Below are 20,316 nucleotides of genomic sequence, written 5' to 3' on the forward strand. Positions count from 1 at the left end.
AGCCAAAATTCAAATCCAAATAGAACTTAGGAACACTGTTGATCAAGTATACCCATGAATGTTACCTGTGGGTGGAACTGGCTCTCATGAAGCCCCTGGATTTCAGGCACATAAGCTATGCTGCTCCCTGTCTTCCTAATAAGCCTTCTTTTGTACTAGCTTCTGCCTAATGGCTGTCTGTACATCTTGCCTAACTCCAGACTCAGCTCAAGAATTTATCCCTCATGGACTGCTAAATCCCCAACTAGACTAACAACTTCTGTGGCACATGCCTACAACGCTCTATCCTGCTTTCCTTTCCTTTTACTCACTTCATAATATCCCTGGGAGAGAAGCTGTTTCTTGCTACTTTCTTTTCAGCACAAAGCAAAAACTGCAACGATTTATTTTTACATATGGTAGGGTAGTTATTCATTTAAAATTACAAAGGGAGAAAAGCACGAAGGAGGAAATGAATGCTTGGAAGTGTTTACCTTCCAAGAAGGCTGTAGAAGTGGCTGTGAACAAAGACACAGGAAGACCTGTGTTACAAGATTTGCTCTTACCTGGTACAATCAGCCACATAAATTCTCCAAGCTGCATAATGAAGACTACTTGCTTTGCTGTTTAAGTTCTATTTCAATCAAGAGACAGAAAAGGCAGGGAAGGAAAGAGGAAGAACAATGTTCCCTCGTGGCTTAGAAGAAATGAATATCTGATCCAAGAAGGAAATCTCTCTAGATGTAGTAATGCAGAGACGAAAGAACACTCATTCCCTACCGAGGGCCCTGAGAGGCAAGGGCACAGAAAAGTAAATCCACCCACTTCACTGTGTTAAAGCTGAAGGGAAAGGAGACATTTTTACAGTTAGGAAGATGAGAGCAGAGCGAGGTATGGTTTTAAATCTGGCTTTAAGCACCTTTAATCCTAGCACTCAAAAAGGCAGAAGCAGGCAAATCTATGAACTTAAGAGCAGCCTGGTCTACACAGCCAGTTCCAGGTGAGTTCCTGTCTTGAACATTTTAAACCAGAAAACTCAATGTGAGAGAGCAACAAGCCCACAACAGAGTGAAACCAGCCACCAGCTGATTGGAGCCCTCTTAGAAACATACCTTTGTTGCATATGTGGGCTTTTCTATTGCTTCATCACCAATGAAGAAGTCTAGGTCATCCACGCCTTTCATCACCCTCCTCTGGGCTTGGTCACCCACTTTTGCAGACTCTTTAATGGCAATACCTTTGGAGTAAGGTAATTAGACATCTTAAACATTTCATCTCTTCAAATGAAACAACTTTTAACTTGCCTTCTTCAATTGTAAAATGTTACTAAAAACAACAAATAAGCATGATCCAGAATACTTAAAACTCTCAACTAATGAACAAAAGCCATAGACAAAATGCCTTCCATACACCCATACCTCAGCTTCATCTCAGGGATCAGGTCTCAAATATAACCCCCCCCCCCAATGTATTACTATGGGATTATTTCAGCTCTATTTCCAACAACTATTAAATCTATTTTGATTCTAATTATGTGGCTGCATGTGTGTTACTAGGGTTTTACGCATATCAGGTATATACTTCCACCAAGCTATCTACCCAGCCTTTTTAAATTTTTTACTTTTGAGACACAACTCACTAAGTTATCCAGCCAGTCTTAAACTTGGAACCTGCTTCCCTTAGCTTCCCAAGTAATAAGAATTGCAGTCCTTTGCTACCAACCCTTAGCTTAGCTCTGAATCCTGTACTGCCAGAAAGATGGCTGAGTGGGTAAAAGTACTTGTTCCACAAGTCTCATGACCTAAGTTCGATCCCCAGAACCCACATGATGGAAGGAGAGAATTGACTTGTAAGAAAGTCATTCTGACCTCTACATGCATGTTATGACAACTATGCAACCATACTCAATATACGTACAATAAGTTCAAAATAAAACTGTAATCTTATAAAGTCAAGATAAAGCTTAATGGATAATCAAGAAATTAAAGGTAAATAACACTAACCAATAAAAGGAGAAAAATCTACAAAAGAACTTTTAAAAACAAGCTTTCTTTACATCTCTATTTATTCTTATCCAATGGGGATCTACTAAATTTTAATCTTAAATACAAAAAGTAATCCCTTTAAATAATTTCAGAATTCTGTGTCTATTCCCAGAGGTAAAATCTACTGGTACTGGTGTACTTTTTGGAGCTGGAGATGGCTTAGTGATTAAGAGAGCATACAGTTCACCCAGAGAACCCACATTTAGTTCTCACAACTGCCATCTCCAGCTCTAGGGGACTGGATACTCTCCTGTGTCTCATATACACATACGGTACCCATAGACACACAAGGCAGATATCTCATACACACACGACTAAAAGTAAAACACTGTTTTAAAAAACCTGCTATGTAGTCTAATTAGGTTTTAATTTTGTGAATTCAAGTTAAGCATCGTCACTCGTTATAACTGTGCAAACAGCCTTAAGATGATGGAAATCAAAAATACAAAAATAACGCTGAGGATAATACACACCTTTACTAATAAAAATACCTGTAACAATCTAAATCTACTAAAACTGTTACAACTAGCAGAATGTTAACAGAAGCAGAATAGAACAAAAGTTCCCAAAGACAATGTTAAGCACAGCATGCTTATAGGATATCAGCAAACAGTCAAAGACCACTGGCTCCTCACTGTGAAATATTGGCGTTTGCATCAGATGTCTACAGGATAGGTCTTGCGAACAGTAATGGACGTCCAGCCAAAGGACCGTCACTTTAGTTGAGCTACTTAATAACCAGTTACAGATACACACAGGTAGCAGCAATATCCTCAAAGCAGAAACTATTTAATTATCATATCACTAATGGGTCTGGTTTGGTTTTGTTTTCCTTAAAGAGATACTTAGCAGATTTGGTAAAGACTTAAAATGAATAGTTAAAAGAGTTGGAAATAAGGTTCCATTTACAGGCAATCCTGTTTCTAAATGCCTGATTCTGATATAATAGCATGCTTGATGTCTTGTTTTACTTTGATAATGAAATGAGGAAAACCTTTAAATCAGCTCATCCATGAGGTAAAATACTTACATGATGGGATGATAAACTGTGGCTCTGTATTTCCAGCATATCCTAGTTTTGTATATCTGCAAAATAAAAATTTCATAAAATTTCACTAATCTCAATATGTATTCTGCAATTTTGTTAAAAAGTGAGAGTTTGTTGTATATACATATTCAGAAGTTTAGTTCATTCAGCATCTCTGCCTTGAAAACTATCTAAATCACTTGCTAGGCAATGGTGGTGTGCATCTTTAATCCCAGCACTCAAGAGGCAGAGGCCGGCAGATCTCTGTGAGTTTGAGGCCAGCCTGACTACAGAGCGAGTTGAAGGAAGGTCAGAGCTGTGACACTGAGAAACTATCAAAATCACATATATCTACAGTTCTGTTTCTTTCTGCTGTATTTGTGGACCAAATCATGGGGCTTTGCACAAGCTAGGCGAGTGCTCTATTACTAAGCTACAAACTCAAATGCCCACAACTTTAAAAAAAAAATGTACATTATGTATGTATGAATGCATGTATATATGCACAGGCGTGCACCATAATGCAGGTATGGAAGTCGGGGGATAACTTTCAAGAGTTGGGTGTCTTGTCCATCATGAAGACTAAATGTAGATCATGATGCTTGACAGCAGGAGTCTTTACTCACACACTCTGCCTTTGTAAGTTTACTCATTTACACTGTGACTATTATGCCCCTTTTACATACTGATTGGAACACTTTCAGATATACTGGAGTAGCTGAACAAAGCAAGGTATAGAACAACAAGCAAAGTGTGCTATACCTACATAAAAGTGAAATAAACACAAAGGAGAAGAATAAGAACATATGAAATACATTTGATAACCTGGACACAAACTATTTCTAAAATGTACGACATAGGAATTTTGGTTGCATCTATGGGAGCAAAGCAAGTAAGAAACAAAAGTGAAATGATTATTTTTTAATTATATGTCATTTCACATCACTTGAGTGTTATACTATTAAAGTGACTTTTTAATGTTTTGATTCAGTATATTCATTATTAAAAAATGAAAACTACTAAAATATTAACAAAAATTCTAATAATTAGAAATCATAATGGAGTGTTGACAACATGCTAAGAGCTATTATAAAATAGATGTGAACACTGTTAACTACTAGTAAGCTTTAGAGAGCCAGTCACAACAGTTTGTATTATTCCATATGCAAACTTACTAAATAGAAGTAGGTAATTTGCTGTGACATCACTAAACTCTAATAATAGCTGCAGAAAAGTTTTCAAATATGAAAAAAAAAAAGCATTTCTTTTGGGACAGTCAGTCCCAAAACTAAGTTCAAAGAACTGAGTATGCCAAATACACTCAACCAATAAATATTAGGAGAAACACAGACTGTCCAAAATATGACTTTGCTTCGTCACCTAAACCTTCAAATATTTCCCACTGCCTATGCCTTTTTTTTTTTTTAAAGCAAAACTCTCAAACAATACTGTTCCTTTAACAGGATGCCTAAGAAGCCCTCTCAGTGCTCTGATAGTGTTAGCCTCTGGAACCATAGAACTGCTGACAGCTGCTGAAGAGCTGGGCTCATCTCATGCCATTAGCCTCTATTAACCCTACTCTGACCTCATGCAATGACTGCCCTCAGCCCTCAACACAACCGCTACTCATCTTGCAAAATTCAGGTTATGTATCAACTGCCTCTGGCTCAAACTTTCACAACTTCTCCAGACAACCAACTGCCTCTATATTTTTAATAATTTCTGACTGTAAAAAAGTTAACTGGGCTCTCACAAGGGATAAACCAGATAGCATGGTAAAGTATTTATTTACCACAGTACCCGACATAGCACACACAAGTATCCATGCTAATTCTACTTTCCACACATTCTCTTCATCCTGTCTACTCCTTACACTATCTTAAATCACATATATGCCTTAAGTTTTAAATGTATACAATTATGACAAACTTACCATTTTATAAGCCTATTGAGACTCATATTGCAGTTTATATTTGATACCCTTTCACAACAAAGTAGTATTTTAATCTTCCAATCCAAAATGTATTACTAATGTCAAATCTCTATGTGTGTATGCATCGTGGGTGGGGGAACCAGGGGTACAACAGAACTCCCATAATTGCTGGAAGTGAACATTTCTGAACTGTCCACAGGTCTGCAGACAGAAATCAGAAGTGCTCACATACATAAAAACCACCACAAACTGATGGACATGTTCCTCCCATGGGGATTCCCATCAGAAATAAAATTACAACATTAGCCGGGCGTGGTGGCGCACACCTTTAATCTCAGCACTCAGGAGGCATGGGCGGGTGGATTTCTGAGTCTACAAAGTGAGTTCCAGGACAGCCAGGGCTATACAGAGAAACCCTGTCTCAAAAAAACAAAACAAAACAAAAGATTACAACATTAAATTTGAACATTACATTGAGAGTCCAGGTTATTAGTAGGCTGTCTATGCAATGGTTCCCAACCTTCCTAATGTTGTGATCCTTTGATACAGTTTCTCATGTTGGGCTGACTCCAACCATAAAATTATTGTTGCTGATATTCATAAATGTAGTTTTGCTACTGTTATGAATCGTACTGACTATCTGCCGTGCAGGATATCTGAGCTGCGATCCTGTGAGGGTCAGCACCACAGGTTGAGGAGAACTGTACTAAAGAAGAGGACCAATGGTATACTTCTCCTCTGCTGGGTAAATGGAATGGAGTACATCATATGACACGGAAGACTTGTCTAATACAAGATAACCTCAAACTGTATGAGCCCAAAACCCTCAAACAGATGTCCTGCTTTCAAGTCTGGGACTCCTGCAAGGCAGAAGAGAATAATCTCTACAAATCGCTGCCTAACCCAAAATCTTAAAATGATAATCTACTGCCTACAAGATAAGAATATGAATTTGTCTCAATTTCTCTAAGATTACTCAATTGTAAAAGAGCTAATAAAGTCCCCACCAAATTAAAACAAAAAGGAGGGGGCTGAAGAGATGAAAAGAGGGGGCTGAAGAGATGAGTCAACAGTTAAGAGCACAGGTTGTTCTTCCAGTGACCTGGGTTTGCTTCTCAGCACCCATGGGGCAACTTACAAGCATTCCTAACTCTAATACCAGACGATCCAACTCTCTTTGGGCCTTGGAGGGCACCAGGCTCACATGTGGTATATAGACATACACACAGACAAAATGCCCATAACACACTAACTAAATAAATAAATATTTTAAAAACTGGATTGGATCCGCTCACTCCTTGAGCTGAGCAGAGTATATAGCCAGCTGTACATTCAGTCCTGTGTAAATTCCTCATATGAAAAACCAGAAGACAATCCCAAAGCTGTGAGCCTTCAGAGAAAGACTGACTACTAGCCTTGCTTTTATGAAGTAAAGAATATTCCTGTATCTTATAACAAGGAAGAATCACCAGAAACATGAAAATTCCAAGAACATGTTGAAACTGGTTAGGTTTAAATTAAAAAAAAAAAAGTATCCTATATATAAAAAGAGCACTGAAGAAACAAACAGCACAATGACAGCGATAAAGAATCAGGAAATCTGAATGCATTCTGGAAGCAGGGAGTCAGAAAAAGAGAAAGACTAGAGCCCAGTTAGCCACGTTTTAGCATGTTCACTAGGTAATACAATCACCAGTCAGTTGGGGGCATTTTCCTCACTCTGGGCTCACTAGCAATTTTATTTAATATAGTAGTTTGTGCCTTTTTTATTTCAAAAGCATCTCATAACAAATAACATACTTGAAAATACCAGTGCCGGGTGGTGGTAGCACACGCCTTTAATCCCAGCATCCAGGAGGCAGAGGCAGGTGAATTTCGGAGTTCGAGGCCAGCCTGGTCTACAGAGTGAGTTCCAGGACAGCCAGGGCTATACAGAGAAACCCTGTCTCAAAAAAAAAACCAAAATAAAAAACAAAACAAAACAGAAAATACCAATAGATTATAAATGTGAAACCACTTAAAGGAATATGGATCATACTTTAAAATGAACTGGATTAAAATGAGCTGTGATAAAAGCCAAAGAACAATCAACATATTAATATTCTGAACACAGCAAAGGCAGAGCATAAGTGGTGGTGGTATGGGCCTGTGACCCCAGCTCCACTTGTCTCCAGATAAACTTGTGAAGGCTGAGAATGAGTCTCAGTGATAGTAGATTTATACACATGAACCAGACCTTGGGGCTCAAAATTACAGAGAGAGTTAGGAAGAGAGTCTAAGATGACACTAGTTTTCTTTCAGCATTTCCCAACTTTAAAGCAGACTGCACAACACAACAAACACAAGGTCATAGCACCTTAGAATGGAATGTATTCACCCCACTGCCTCTGTGAAACCCATTTTCTAAAATTTCTTAGCAGCTGAAAGCCTATGAAAAACCTGCTTCTATCCTTACATTGCATGGTATATTTTGTATACAATTTTACAATCCAGCTGGAAGTCAAAGATGTCTACAGATTAATCCCAGTACAACCTCCTGTTAAAAAGCTCAGTTTCCACTGCTTTCTCTTTATTCTATAACCAAACTCAAAAAGTAGAGTCCACAATTAAGAACTTTAGAGTAAGAATGCCATAGCTAATTTACAGGAGAGCTTGAAGCAAATATTAGCTGGAAAAACAAATCACTGCTTAGCAAGCTTTTCTAATCTACAACTCCAAGCTTTTTCTCTCTACCTGCAAGTAAATGATCAAGCTTACACAAAAAGCCTGGTAGAATACTGAGAGAAAATCTGAACCCTCAGTCAACAGAGACAACATTATTCTAATTCCTTCAAGTTCAATTCTTAGAATCTGGGAGGAACTTAGGATCAAAAGGACACAGGTGAGACAAGAACAATGGCCCACTCCAGAAGCTTAGTATGCGGAGGTTGGAGCAGAAGGTTCTTGAATTTGAGGCCAACTCGATGATCAGAACCAGTCTCAGGCTAACCTATATTACCCTAGCAAGGACTAATACCAAATGTAATAAATAAATAAATAAATAAATAAATAAATAAATAAATAAATAAATAAAGGAGATGCTTCTACCATTTGAAGTTTAGATCCTGATCCTATACACATCAATAATGATAGACTGTAAGATCACGAAATAGACTTCTAATCTTTTTATCTAAGTTCACAAGGCTCTCATAAAATTAAAAGCAACAATAGACAGCACTTCACTTTCCAAGAATCAGTGAATTTTCCTCCCCAAATGACTTGTCTTCCATACACCTCCTTTCATGCTGTTAGGACCTGGGCGTTGATATTTTACCCACATGCCTCTATCCATTCCTGGAATAATCTCTTCCACACTTCCCAGTCCATAAGGCAATACTTGTCCAACATTACAGATCACAGCAGTAAATACTTCCCCCATGAAAGCCAATCACAAAAGGCTACAAATTTTATGCTTCTATTTTTTGTGAAATCCCAAAAGTTGACAAAAAGACAGAAAGTGAATCAGAAAGAATATGCCAAGTATTGAGGGCAGAAGGAATGAATTGCTAGTGAGCCCTGAGTGAGCAAAATGCTCCCAACTGATGATCGTAATACCTAGTGAACATGCTAAAAACTACTCAAATGTAAGCCTTTACACATCGCACCTAACAGGTCTGCTCTCTGATCTCATTGCCTAGGTATATGAAACAGTGCCTGCCATACAGCATGCACTGTATCTTTTCTCTCATTTCCTTATCTTTTCTGCTGTAGGGGGTGCTTCAATTTTTTTTTTCCTTCTAAAATCTAATTTTCAATCCCAACTGACAGGAACCACTTGTGAGAATTACGTCTTGGTAGGAGGTAAAACTTCAGTCTTGTATGAGAGGAAGAGACACTGACTCATCACACATCAGGGACAAACTCTCCAATACATGCTCTGACTCCAGCTAGTGTGATCAGAACTTAGAATCCTGAGTATAGCAAGGGCTCAGCTTAGGTCTCATGCTGTTCTGCAGCACGTCTCTGTCTGGACTCTCCTTTGTTCCTGCACTCAGTTCCTGGACTCTTTTCTTTTTACAGTCTTGGAGTAATTTTGTTGATGTTACTGTATCCAAAGTGTCTACAGCAAAACTAAGGTATGTTTCTTTTGATTCTTCTCAGTCTTCCTAACAACTTTAAAATTTATCTCCCCCCTTTTCAAAGCTCAATCTTCTTTTGTTTTACAAATGGCTTTTGCATTGCAAAGGAACCTGACACAAGGTGAGCAGGGTCATTCACACATACTGACAAGGACAGCCACAGGATAAAAGAATTCAGCTTTAAAAGACAATTTTCTAAAATCTATACAGCAGATTAGATAGCCTTTTTTTTTTTTTTTTTTTTTTTTTTAGTTTTTCGAGACAGGTTTTCTCTGTGTGGCCCTGGCTGTCCAGGAACTCATTCTGTAGACCAGGCTGGCCTAAGGTGTTCTAGAGACAATAAAAGTTTCAGTCATTACTAATTATCTGCTGTTGCCACTACCCTTTCATTATAAAGCAAAACTGTAAAGCCTTTTAAACAGTAAACATTCATGTCTTTATTAGAACTTCGTATACTTTTTAGGTAAAATAGTCCCAAGTATGCCATGTGCTCCAGAGATAGCCATCTATCTAACCCTACTACTCAGTTTCATTTCAACTACACAATCATTATTTCAGAGCCACAGAACAAGGCCTCAGAGTCTAGTTAACTTTTCTTTATCCAGAGAAATGTATTTTCCTAAATTCAATTATTTATCTTACTATATTTTGTATGGTGGCTGACAATAAAGGACCGATAGGATCTCAGGTGTCCCAAGCTAGCCTTAAATTCACTGTGCAGCCAAGGGTGACCTTGTACTCCAAACCCTTCTGCATCCCCACAGTGCTGGGGTTATAAGTGTGCTCCACCGCACACTCAGTTCCTTTTCAATGCACAGTAGATACTCACTTTCAAACTCAAACTGCAAAAATAGAGTCCCTTTCCTTTTGACATTTAACTATTAGAAATTATTTCACTAACTGAACTATCTAAAATTAATCTGCAACTGTCAACATGTCCACTAGACACAGTACTTATTCTCAGAATACTTAAGTGAACCATACACAATTCCTCATTTAATTTGCATTGTAATTGGTCACTATAACCTTTTACACATTCCATGTTTATACGTGTAGGCATAACGTTATTGTGCACTGTGTAAAGATGATCCTTGCATTATTCTGTCCTCATGTCTTGTTGCAATCAGGACATGGCATTGTAATGCTTATTCTAAGTAGCTGCTATTTTGAAGTTTGTATAAACATTGCTTCCCACTTATTCTCTGACGTGTCAATAAAAGCTGATCAGCCAATGGCTGGGCAGAAGAGAGACGAGGGCTGGACTTCTCTGCCAGCCAGGAGGAGAGAGACAAGGGGAGGATGAGAGAGAGGATTCACCAAGAGAAAGGGGTCTGGGAGACATCGTGGGGAAAAAGACCTGAACACCTGAAGCCCAGAGAGCCAGACCAATACTAAAATGCAAGTATCTTGGGGATTTTGGCTGGGAGGTAGCCAGATTAGTTTAAAGGATTAGATTATTAACTGCCCAGTTATGCCAGTTGCCATAAAGCTTGATTAAATAAATCTTATAGTCTCAGTCTCATTCATTTGAGCTAGCCAGAAAAATCATCAACATCAAAATGTTTTTACAATACTAAATTTAGTAGTTCTAAAGATAATTATTTTTTAAAGGATGGATGCTTTAAGAATAATTCTCTTTAAAACTGTATTAAAGATTTAACCACTTACTGAATACAGTATATTACTGAACAGTTTCTGAAAGGACTGTACCTTGGAGCTCAAACTCTAGATCAGTGGTTCTCAACATATGGGTCATGACCCCTTTGGAGGCCAAAGGACCCTTTCACATGGGTCACTTATCAGCAGCTATCTTGCATATCAGATATTTACAATTCATGACAGTAGTAAAATTATACAGTTATGAAGTAGCAGCGAAGTAATTTTATGATCAGGTCACCACCACAAAAAGGGAACTGTATTAAAGAGAGGCAGCCATTAGGAAAGCTGAGAACCACTGCTCTAGATCTACTCAATACCTCAGAATCCTTACCTTTAAAATACAAAATGTATCTATTTCTGTAAGGAATAGCTATCTCAAAAACAAACTTACAAAGGAGCTTAAAGTGGCTGATTTCCACAAACCACTCAACATCTGTGGTTACTTGAATGAAGGAGAAAGGTGCTAACAGGAGGTGTGGTCTTGTTGGAGGGGTGTCACTGGGGCAGGTCTAATGCCTGCTTGCCCTCCCCACTACACTTTCTCCAGTGCAGTGCTCAGCTCTATGATTAATTCTATGTGAATAATTAGGTACTTCACTTAAATCTTTTAAAAGAAAAATTCATTACAATTTGTCTTAGGGTTTCTATTCCTGCACCAAACATCATGACCATGTAGCAAGTTGGGGAGGAAAGGGTTTATTCAGCTTACACTTCCAACTTCCACATTGCTGTTCATCACCAAAGGAAGTGAGGACAGTAACTCACACAAGGCAGGAACTTGGAAGCAGGAGCTGATCAGGAGCCATGGAGGGGTGCTGCTTACTGGCTTGCTTCCCTTGGCTTGCTCAACTTGCTTTCTTATAGAACCCAACTACCAGCCCTGGGGACAGCACCATCCACAACTGGCTAAGGCCCTCCCCTCTTGATCACTAATTGAGAAAATGCCTTACAGCTGGATCTCATGGAGGCATTTCCTCAAGGGAGGCTCCTTTCTCTGTGATAACTCCAGCTTGTGTCAAGTTGACACACAAAACCAGCCAGTACACAGTTTCACTTAATTTATGAAAGTAATACAAAGTAAATAAATTCTTAAAAAAATTGCTTACAAGACACATTATATTTACTTAAAATAATTTCTAAACTTTAAACAAGCAAGTATTTGTTCTCTGGTTTAGACTAATACTAAAAACATAGTTTACATTTTCACAGTTTAAAAATCAAGCCTAAATGTAAGGTCTTTGTATCCCAAATCCCTCGTCTTAAAAACCCTTTGTTCATAGTTAACACTGGGGCAATGCATAGTGTTGTAGTTTGTTGGGAGGTGGAAACAAAAATATATTATCTTTTAAAAAGAAAACAAAAGCATTTAGGAAGAAAGTGAAGGAATGTTCTGAATCAGCACATCTCTGTATGTTCAGGTACCTGGGTAAAGGAAGACACAGTACACAAACTCATTGCCACTCCTTTACTGGTTTCAAGGAACTGGTATGAAAAAGCTAATAAGCTGAAAATAAGACTGATTTGGGAGAAAAACTCTAAAACAACAACAAATCATTAAAATTTCACAAAATGCCTCTTGAGAACATAAGAATGTCATCTGTCTTTTTTGCTCCAGTGATTATTATAAAATGGGTTTTTTGGTGTGTGTGTGTGTGCGCGTGCGTGCGTGAGCACCTTAGGATGTAAAGGCCCACATAGTTACACAACAACCAAACAACAACCAAATACAAAGTATTTGTAACCATCACTTTTTTTCTAAAGAACCAAATTTATAACAGTAACATCACCTATCTTACACTGCCTAACTCATGAATATTTAAAGACCTGGTGAGTGAGAGTGCATTTTGTAGTGTTGTTAGCATTTAACTGTTTGTTCTTGCTTCTTTATGCACGTGGCTATAGACAGGTAGTGTCATTAAAACCCTAACAAGTTCCAATAGGATTACACACACTGTAAGCTTTCATTAACTAGAGGAATTCTGTTGCAGGAAATGTTACTGGAAGCTACATTTTAGCCATTCCACACTTCTGCCTCCAGGCTAACATTTTAACCATTGCTACTGGTTGGGGAGTGGGATTTGGCACAACTGTAAAGTTGTTCCCCTCCTCTTAGAACACAGGACTAAATAGAATGATGACTCACAAGCCACATGTGCTGGCTCCCTTACTCCCACCATGACATTCCAGAAGCTGCTTCACACTGTGTATTAAAGAAGCACTGATACTCAATCTCTCTATTCTTTTCTTTTTCAATTCTCATTTCATTAGCTTCAGTCTACAAACTGCTACCATAACTTCTCAATGTTTCTTTGACTTAGGGAAGTGTCTATTTCGTATTCCTCAAGGAGATGTCCAGCTACAGATAGCATTACAAATACAACTATTTTACTGGGGGGGGTTTTGTTGTTGTGGGGTTTTTTCAACATTTATTTGATGTGCGCCATCAGGCTAGGTTAGTTACAAGTGCCTTCACCTACAGAACCATCTCTCTGTTTCCAAATTTAAAGATTCTTAAAATTAATTCCTAGGCAAAAGAGATTGTTCACTGGTAGACGTTCTTGCTGCCAAGCCAAGGCATCTGTATTTTTTCCCTAGGGTCCACATGGTAGAAGGAAAAAAACCCAATTCTTCAAAGTTGTCCTCTGATGTTTACACACCTCCACACTTCACCCCCCCCCAAAAAAAAACAGGTTTTGTTAAAAACAAAACAAACAAAAGCCTAACTCCTATATTGTCCTAATCACTCAAGATCACAATCTTGAAATCCTCGTTCTTCTGTCTACAATCCTAACCCCAAACCCTAGCAGTGCATCCTTCCATCCTCTTAAAAAAGCAAAAACCACTGACTGCACCCAGAACTACAACAGGTAGGCCAAGGTCTGTGTGAGATAAGGAAATAATCACAAAACATGATACTTTTTCTTTAAAACCATTTAATTCAAAGAGAGAGAGTGTGTGTGTATGAGTGAGTGCTAACTGATGATTATAATTGCAACAAACCATGATAAAAATAAATAAGGTAGCGGGGCAGTGGTGGCACACACCTTTAATCCCAGCACTTGGGAGGCAGAGGCAGGTGGATTTCTGAGTTCGAGGCCAGCCTGGGCTACAGAGTGAGTTCCAGGACAGCCACGGCTACACAGAGAAACCCTGTCTCTAAATAAATAAATAAATAAGGTAAGAAACTACAATTGCTAAATCATGTGAGAAAAATAAAGTCTCCTGGACTTCAAGTGTCCAAAGCACTTCTATGTCAAAGGTCCTTTTACGGCAGAACTTGAATTAAATTCAAAACACTTGACCAGAGTCCTTGTAAGTCATACAGAAACAACATGCAACTGGGAAAGGGAAGGTACAGACAAAAGCAGCAGTCTTTTAAACTTCTTCCTTCACTCCATCCCTATCTCCAGTAGCCAACAGCAAAATTGTACACTACTATATAATAGCCACCAACAAGGCTGCTTTTAAAATAAATAAATAATTTTTAAAAAATCATGTAGGAAATAGGGCATACTGGCTCATAACTGCATTCCCCACTCTTAGGAGACTGAGATGGGAAGACTACCCTGAGTTGGGCCACACATAGTAAGCTCCTGACACCTGGTCTCAACAAAGAACAGAATCATCTACAAAGCCTGTTGGAACACATAGTGGTGGTAGTCCCAATCCTTACGACTCCACTCACTGTGTATAGAGTTGCTACTCTGATGCAGTTTTTAAAAACCATACTTACTAGGCGTGGCAGTGCAAGCCCAGCACGTTAATGTTTGCTCAAGAGGTGGAGACAGAAGTGCAAGGCCGCCCTGGGCTACAATGGAACTCAGTATCAATAAATAAACAAATAAATAAAACAAAGAACAAAACTAATTCCTATTCCTAATTCCTGTCCACATTCATTCATCGTTAAAATCAGGAGCATATTCAGTACAGATCAGAGTTGCTGCTATATACCAAGTCCTGTTCCTCTACCTCTCCTAGATGCAGTCCTACTACATTCCACTCAGTAAATGATCTCAGCATTATTATTATTATTATTCAGAATTTGGATTCCCTAATTGCCTATAAAGTAAAATTCTTTTGCAACCAAAATTTTGCTGAAATATAAAATCTGGTACTCAGTAGATACTGGATAAATGTTAGTTCACAGTGCACAATATAAACTCACATTTTGTTATCAAACAGCCCAAAACTCATAAAGGAGGCCAGCAGCCACTCTTTCTACCAACACTATTCACAAACACACTTTTCCTTCCTTTCTTTTGTAAAATACTCTCCTGTGCAGCTAAGCAGCTCCTTAAAAAGAAAGCTCAAATCTGACAGTCATTACAGCTTGCTTGACTTCCTGACCACAACCACTGCAAACCTTAAAACCTGGAAAACAGCTATTACTATCTGAAAAGCACCCATTTAACATTTGATTAACTGCCAGTATTAGCTGGTTGTGGTGGCTCACAACAGTAAACCCAGCACTCAAGAAACTGAGGGAGGAGAATCACTGTGCGTTCAAGGGCAGCCTGAGTTGCGTAGTGATTTCCAGTACCTCTCACGACAATGAACATCCGCCAAGCAGAGTTGTGAGGAAAGTGAACCTCGACCATCCTCAAGTAACTATCGAATAAATTAATCCCTCTCCAACCCAAAATACTGAAATTATCAAACACTTCAGTGGTTGGTCCTCTGGGCTCCACGTTACTGTACCCAGGCAAGTGGTTTAACCTGGAACTTAAGTTTCTTGTCTACATACTACAAACAACACTGCACAAGGTGAAGAAGGGAAGGCCAGGAGCTGAAGCACAGCACTTGCCACAGGTGTTGCACAGGGCTCTCACGAAATACTATTTCCTTAAAAGCCTGAGTCTCTCTCTCTTTTTTTAAGGAACAAGGAAATAGTCTAAAAATTAAGATCTTTAGGAAAAGAAAAACTCAAGAAAGACAAAAAATTTTCACTAGTTAACTGAATCAAATTCATAAGGCTAAGATTATTTTTGCAATATTACTGTAATCAAGAATTAAGTTGGATTAATTTTACTAACAGATGATGTATGCAGTTCTCTGAAAGGGAACTCTCAAGAAACCCCACAGGCCTAAATACAGAACTTAGTCCAAGCACCTACTCCACCACCTACTAACTAAAAAAAAGCTGTCACAAGTTAAATAAGATAGAACAAGTTAAAATCCTGGCCATCAGGTTCACCAGTAGCCAGACTTTCCCCTCTGATCTTGAAAATAAAAATTCTAAACTATGTTTAACAATAAACCCGAAAGGTCACTAGACACAATGCATCCCAAAGTCAGTACACGTACTTCAACTTGAAGCTGGCAAGCAGGAAAGACACTAGCAGGAGAGTCTTAAGAACCTGACTTCTCAATAGCAGCATGTCTGTGACTCCAAACACACACAAGTTATCAATAACAAGAATTTGAATGAGTTTTTGTTATCAAGATAGTATGAATGCTCCTGCCTTTTAGATGTTATAACACATTATGAAGAGAATCCAAGTAAGAAAGTTGAACTTCACAGGCATGCCTTCATTCATCCATGGTTTCCCACTACTCTCAAACTCATCCTGTCTTTAACTTCTAGGACCCGGCCACAGGATAGATTATAAAGGTCGACTTTCACCAAAGCCAACAAAAGTATTTGTGCTTTACAGTTGGAAGATGCTTAAAAAAGAAAAATAGATCTGAGAAATTCTGTAATTTATTTAACTATATCCAAGACTTGTAAAATAAGACTATATATTAACCTGTTATTTAATCAGTGGAAATAAGCCACCAAAGCAGTTTCTGAGTGAAAAACAGAATACATAAAGAGAGAAAAGAACATAATGCACTGTTGCAGAAATGAAGGAAACAGGCAGAAGGAAACTCACTTAGGATCACGTTATTTACAGAAGTATTACATCCTTTTAAAGCTTTAAAACTTGCTTTTCTCATGGCTGCTCTTCAGCCTGTTGGACTGGGGTCTGAAGCAGGGCCTTGTGCATGCTGATGAGGCACCTTCCCCTTAGCTACATTCCCAAGCCCTACATTTTGTTTTGAAGCAACCAGCTCTCCGAGCAGGAAATTTTATTCTACAATACTCTGCAAATACAGACCAAAAAGTATGTTGACCTAATACAGATATGAAGTGTTCCTTTCTTAATTCATTAGGTATTTGAAAAAAACTTCATGATGTGAACCTAGGTCATGATGATGAATTTATGCTGTAAGTTTCTTAAAGTTCTGGAATTAAACCTCATGTGTCCTAACATTTCCAGCTTGTAAGATCACCATCAAGTTTAACACACTACCCCTTTTTGCAATTCTTTAATGAGATGGGATGGGCAACCTATAAATGTTCACTTACTCTAGGAGAGTAATTGTAGAAAGACCTAAGAGTAAGTGCAATGGTGCTGGGGCGAGGGAGGGGGCCACAAACTAAAGGGACACCTTTTGCGTTTGGGAAACAAGTTATTTCAGATGTAAAACTTTCTGCTAGTCATTCTTGTACATGCTATTGATCTTGGGCACTGAGAGAAGACCTTCCTAATAAAGCTCAAGTATGACTTTCTAAGTTGTTATCTTGAATAGCCAAACAAACATGGGGGTAAACACACACACACACACACAGGCTTCAGAAGCAAAATAAAGAAAAATTGGGAAATTCAGACTGTGAGCAAAGGTAAAAATACTGAACAGAGAAAGTGACTTTAATCATTTTCCTCCATATATAAATAAATGACTGTCCAGCTGACCTCTCCTTGTAAGGTGAGATCAATATAGTAATGTGATGATTTAGTAATTGAGATATAACACAGAAATAGCCTAGGTATAAGTTGTACCACTTTTCCTGGTCACTCCAAATGTGTTCTTAATTCAAGGTTGCCCTTTAAGAAAAAAGGTCACTTAAGGACAATTAAGTTCAAGGGGAGACCAAATACTATTCATTCAAAAATAACCAAAACTGCATTCCAAAAGAGGAAAATAGATACATAAAAAGACTAAAAAGACAAATCCTACTTAAGCAGCCATGGCATTATTTATAAGGTGATCAGTGACTATGTGGCTCTACTGACAGCGATTTCTAAAGCATGAAAGTACAACATAGCACTGTCACTTCAATACAATACACTTGAAAAGTCCTATTCACTCTGGCTAATTCTAATTTTTAAAATGGCTCTAACATCCAACAACTGATCAATTAAACTACAAAAGGATAAACTTAAACACACACATACACAAACACTTCAGGGAGGTGACACTGGATTAAAAGAAAACCTAACTTTAATAAAATGTCAACTAAGAAAATACATAGAAATTCCAAGACTAGACTAGTGTTTTCCAAGAAAAAAAAAAGTTTTCTGTTGTTTCCAGCTGCCTGACAGAATTACAAATAAAGGCAGAAGAGTTAAGATTGGGAGATTTACACAGACTAACTAGTGTGGAGGAAAAGAAAAGGCATCGCTTAAATAACTGGTAGGGTGAATAAGAGGAAAAAGGTTGGCAACTACCCTCACAACCACTGATGTGTTTGGGGGATTCGAGATCAGACAGGCCTCTTCCTCCACCAAGGATTTCAACGCAGAACATAATAAAATGTACAATCTTCTCTCTAGGTCACTACCCAGAGCAAGTTGTAACTCTTGACAAGGTTCATTAATACAAAACCCACTACTTTAAAGTCATTTTAATCAACCACACTACTATCAGAAATAATTACTTTAAATCAAACACATTCCTTTATACCCCCTTTCAGTTTTTAAGACAGTCACAAAACGAACGTGAACGTTCCAGGGTGCGTCCCTTTTTCTCCCCTCTATCTCCCTCCGTGGACACACAAGAACATTTTTTTTCCTAGTTCAGACATATTGATACCTACCACTCATAATCTATTCTTTATGCAACCTGCTTAATTTTGAAAGTTCTAATAAGACGTGGTAACGTTCGAGACGAAAAACTACCTTATAAGGCTATAAAAGACGGAAAGCAGGAAGCGGCTTTGACAAAACTAAGGAAGTTGCAGCGCGCTTGCTCACCAAGGGACTTTTTTTGAGGCAAGAGCTATAACCCCCGTGAGATCCTGCTCGCTGGAACTGACTTGGTTCAATGGGTAGTGGGAGATGGCTACGAATGGGTGTGGGCGGAAACCAGGCGGCGCGTGGGTCCGCTTCAAAAGCCCCCCATGCTAGCTTCCCATTTTCACAGCCTGGTTCGTCGCTCTCCCCACCCACACGCCCTAAGAGATCGAGGGTTGTCACCGCGATCTTGCAAAACCCGCAAGGAGCGCTTCTCTCTCTCTCTCTCTCTCTCTCTCTCTCTCTCTCTCTCTCTCTCTCTCTCTCTCTCTTTTTCCTTGCTCCTAGGTCTGGAGGTCCCCGGTGGGTGCCCTGCTTCACAGGCAGCAAAGGGGAGAGAAGGGAAAGGACAGCCAGGTGGGCCAGACGGCCTCCTCGGAAAGGAAGGGCCTGGAAACGATCTCCGTCCCGGGAGGCTCCCGGCACCACCCCTTGCCAGTCTGGCCGGCTCCCCCCATTCATCTCCCTCCTCCGCTCGTCCCCGGCCTCAGTCTCCCCCACCCCGAAGACCCGCCGTACCCCGTGCCACAGTCCACCACACAGGCCGGCAGCCGTCCCGCCATCTTCCTCCTCGCCCGCCGCTGCCGTCCGTTCCGTGCTGCTGAGAGGCCGGGGAGCTAGAGATGGGAGCTGGCTGACCATGCACCGGCCCGGGCCGCCCTCGGTCCGGAGGGAGGGAGGAAGGGAGGGAGCTGTGGGAAGCCCGAGCAGGAGCGAGTGAGCAGTCGGCTAGTACTTCCGCAAGCCCAGCAGGCTGGCCGGCCGGCAGGCTGGCTGTCCCCGCCCTGCCCTGCCGCGGCCTCCTCCTCTACCCCTCCGCTCTCCGCCCTCCTCCTCCTCCTCCTCGCTCCCGCCCCCACCCTACAACTTCTTCCCCCTCGCACTGCCTTTCCGCGGGGAGCCAAGATGGCCGCCGCTGCCGACGCCCCGGCCAGGCCAGGCCCCAGGCCGCGATCGCTCCCACTTCCGGTTCCGGGTGGGAGGAGCGTGCGCGCGCGTGCGTGCGTGCAATGTACTGTGCGACGGCCCCGCCCCGGCTCCCTTCCGGATAGCCAGAAAGTCCACTTTGGGTTTTTAAATAGCTGGAAGCCCAGAAGCCAAGCTTAACTTGAAGGGGGGGGGGGGGGGGGGGCCTGAAGCGGCTGCGCATGCGCAGCGGCGCGCTGCTGTGGGTCGCGGCTCCGCTTCCGACTTGCGAAGATTCCAGTTCGCATTTTCTGGCCAGTGGCAGCCCAGAAGTCAGGCAGTTATTTAGTTAGGAAGCTGGCTTTTGGTGGTGGTGGGTGTTGAGTGTATTCTCTGCTAACTTGAGCCATGGGCAGGAGGCTTTCTACTGTGGGGTAAAGGGCTAATTGGAAACGTGGTCAGCGGCATGTCCCCATAATCGCTTTAGGTGAGCAGTCAGAAAAGGAATGTGTCCTGAGATTTATGTCAGATATACTATTACACTGTAGTTTGCAAGCTCCCCAAAATGGTGGGCCTTTGCTTTTAAGACAGG

At 40.1% G+C, this 20,316-nt stretch overlaps 1 protein-coding gene across 3 annotated transcripts in view; it reads right to left on the reverse strand.

Moving 5' to 3' along the window:
- Window positions 1–19,778, reverse strand: part of Actr3 (actin related protein 3) — a 42,487-nt gene extending 22,709 nt beyond the window's left edge. Inside the window, exons 1-4 of one of the 3 annotated variants that reach the window (XM_021156795.3) lie at window positions 19,703–19,778; window positions 19,338–19,510; window positions 3,055–3,110; window positions 1,092–1,216 (exon numbers count right to left, since the gene is read on the reverse strand). In XM_021156795.3, coding sequence (XP_021012454.1) covers window positions 1,092–1,216; window positions 3,055–3,110; window positions 19,338–19,381 — 225 coding nt within the window. In that variant the 5' untranslated portion in view covers window positions 19,382–19,510; window positions 19,703–19,778. Of the gene's footprint in view, window positions 1–1,091; window positions 1,217–3,054; window positions 3,111–19,337; window positions 19,652–19,702 lie in introns of those variants that run through there. The other 2 variants (XM_029476493.2, XM_021156788.2) reach the window with 2 other exon arrangements.
- Window positions 19,779–20,316: the final 538 nt, after the last annotated feature.

The sequence above is a fragment of the Mus caroli genome, unplaced genomic scaffold (assembly GCF_978045245.1).
Source record: "Mus caroli unplaced genomic scaffold, Mus_caroli_1 scaffold_1, whole genome shotgun sequence".
Lineage (NCBI taxonomy): Eukaryota > Metazoa > Chordata > Mammalia > Rodentia > Muridae > Mus > Mus caroli.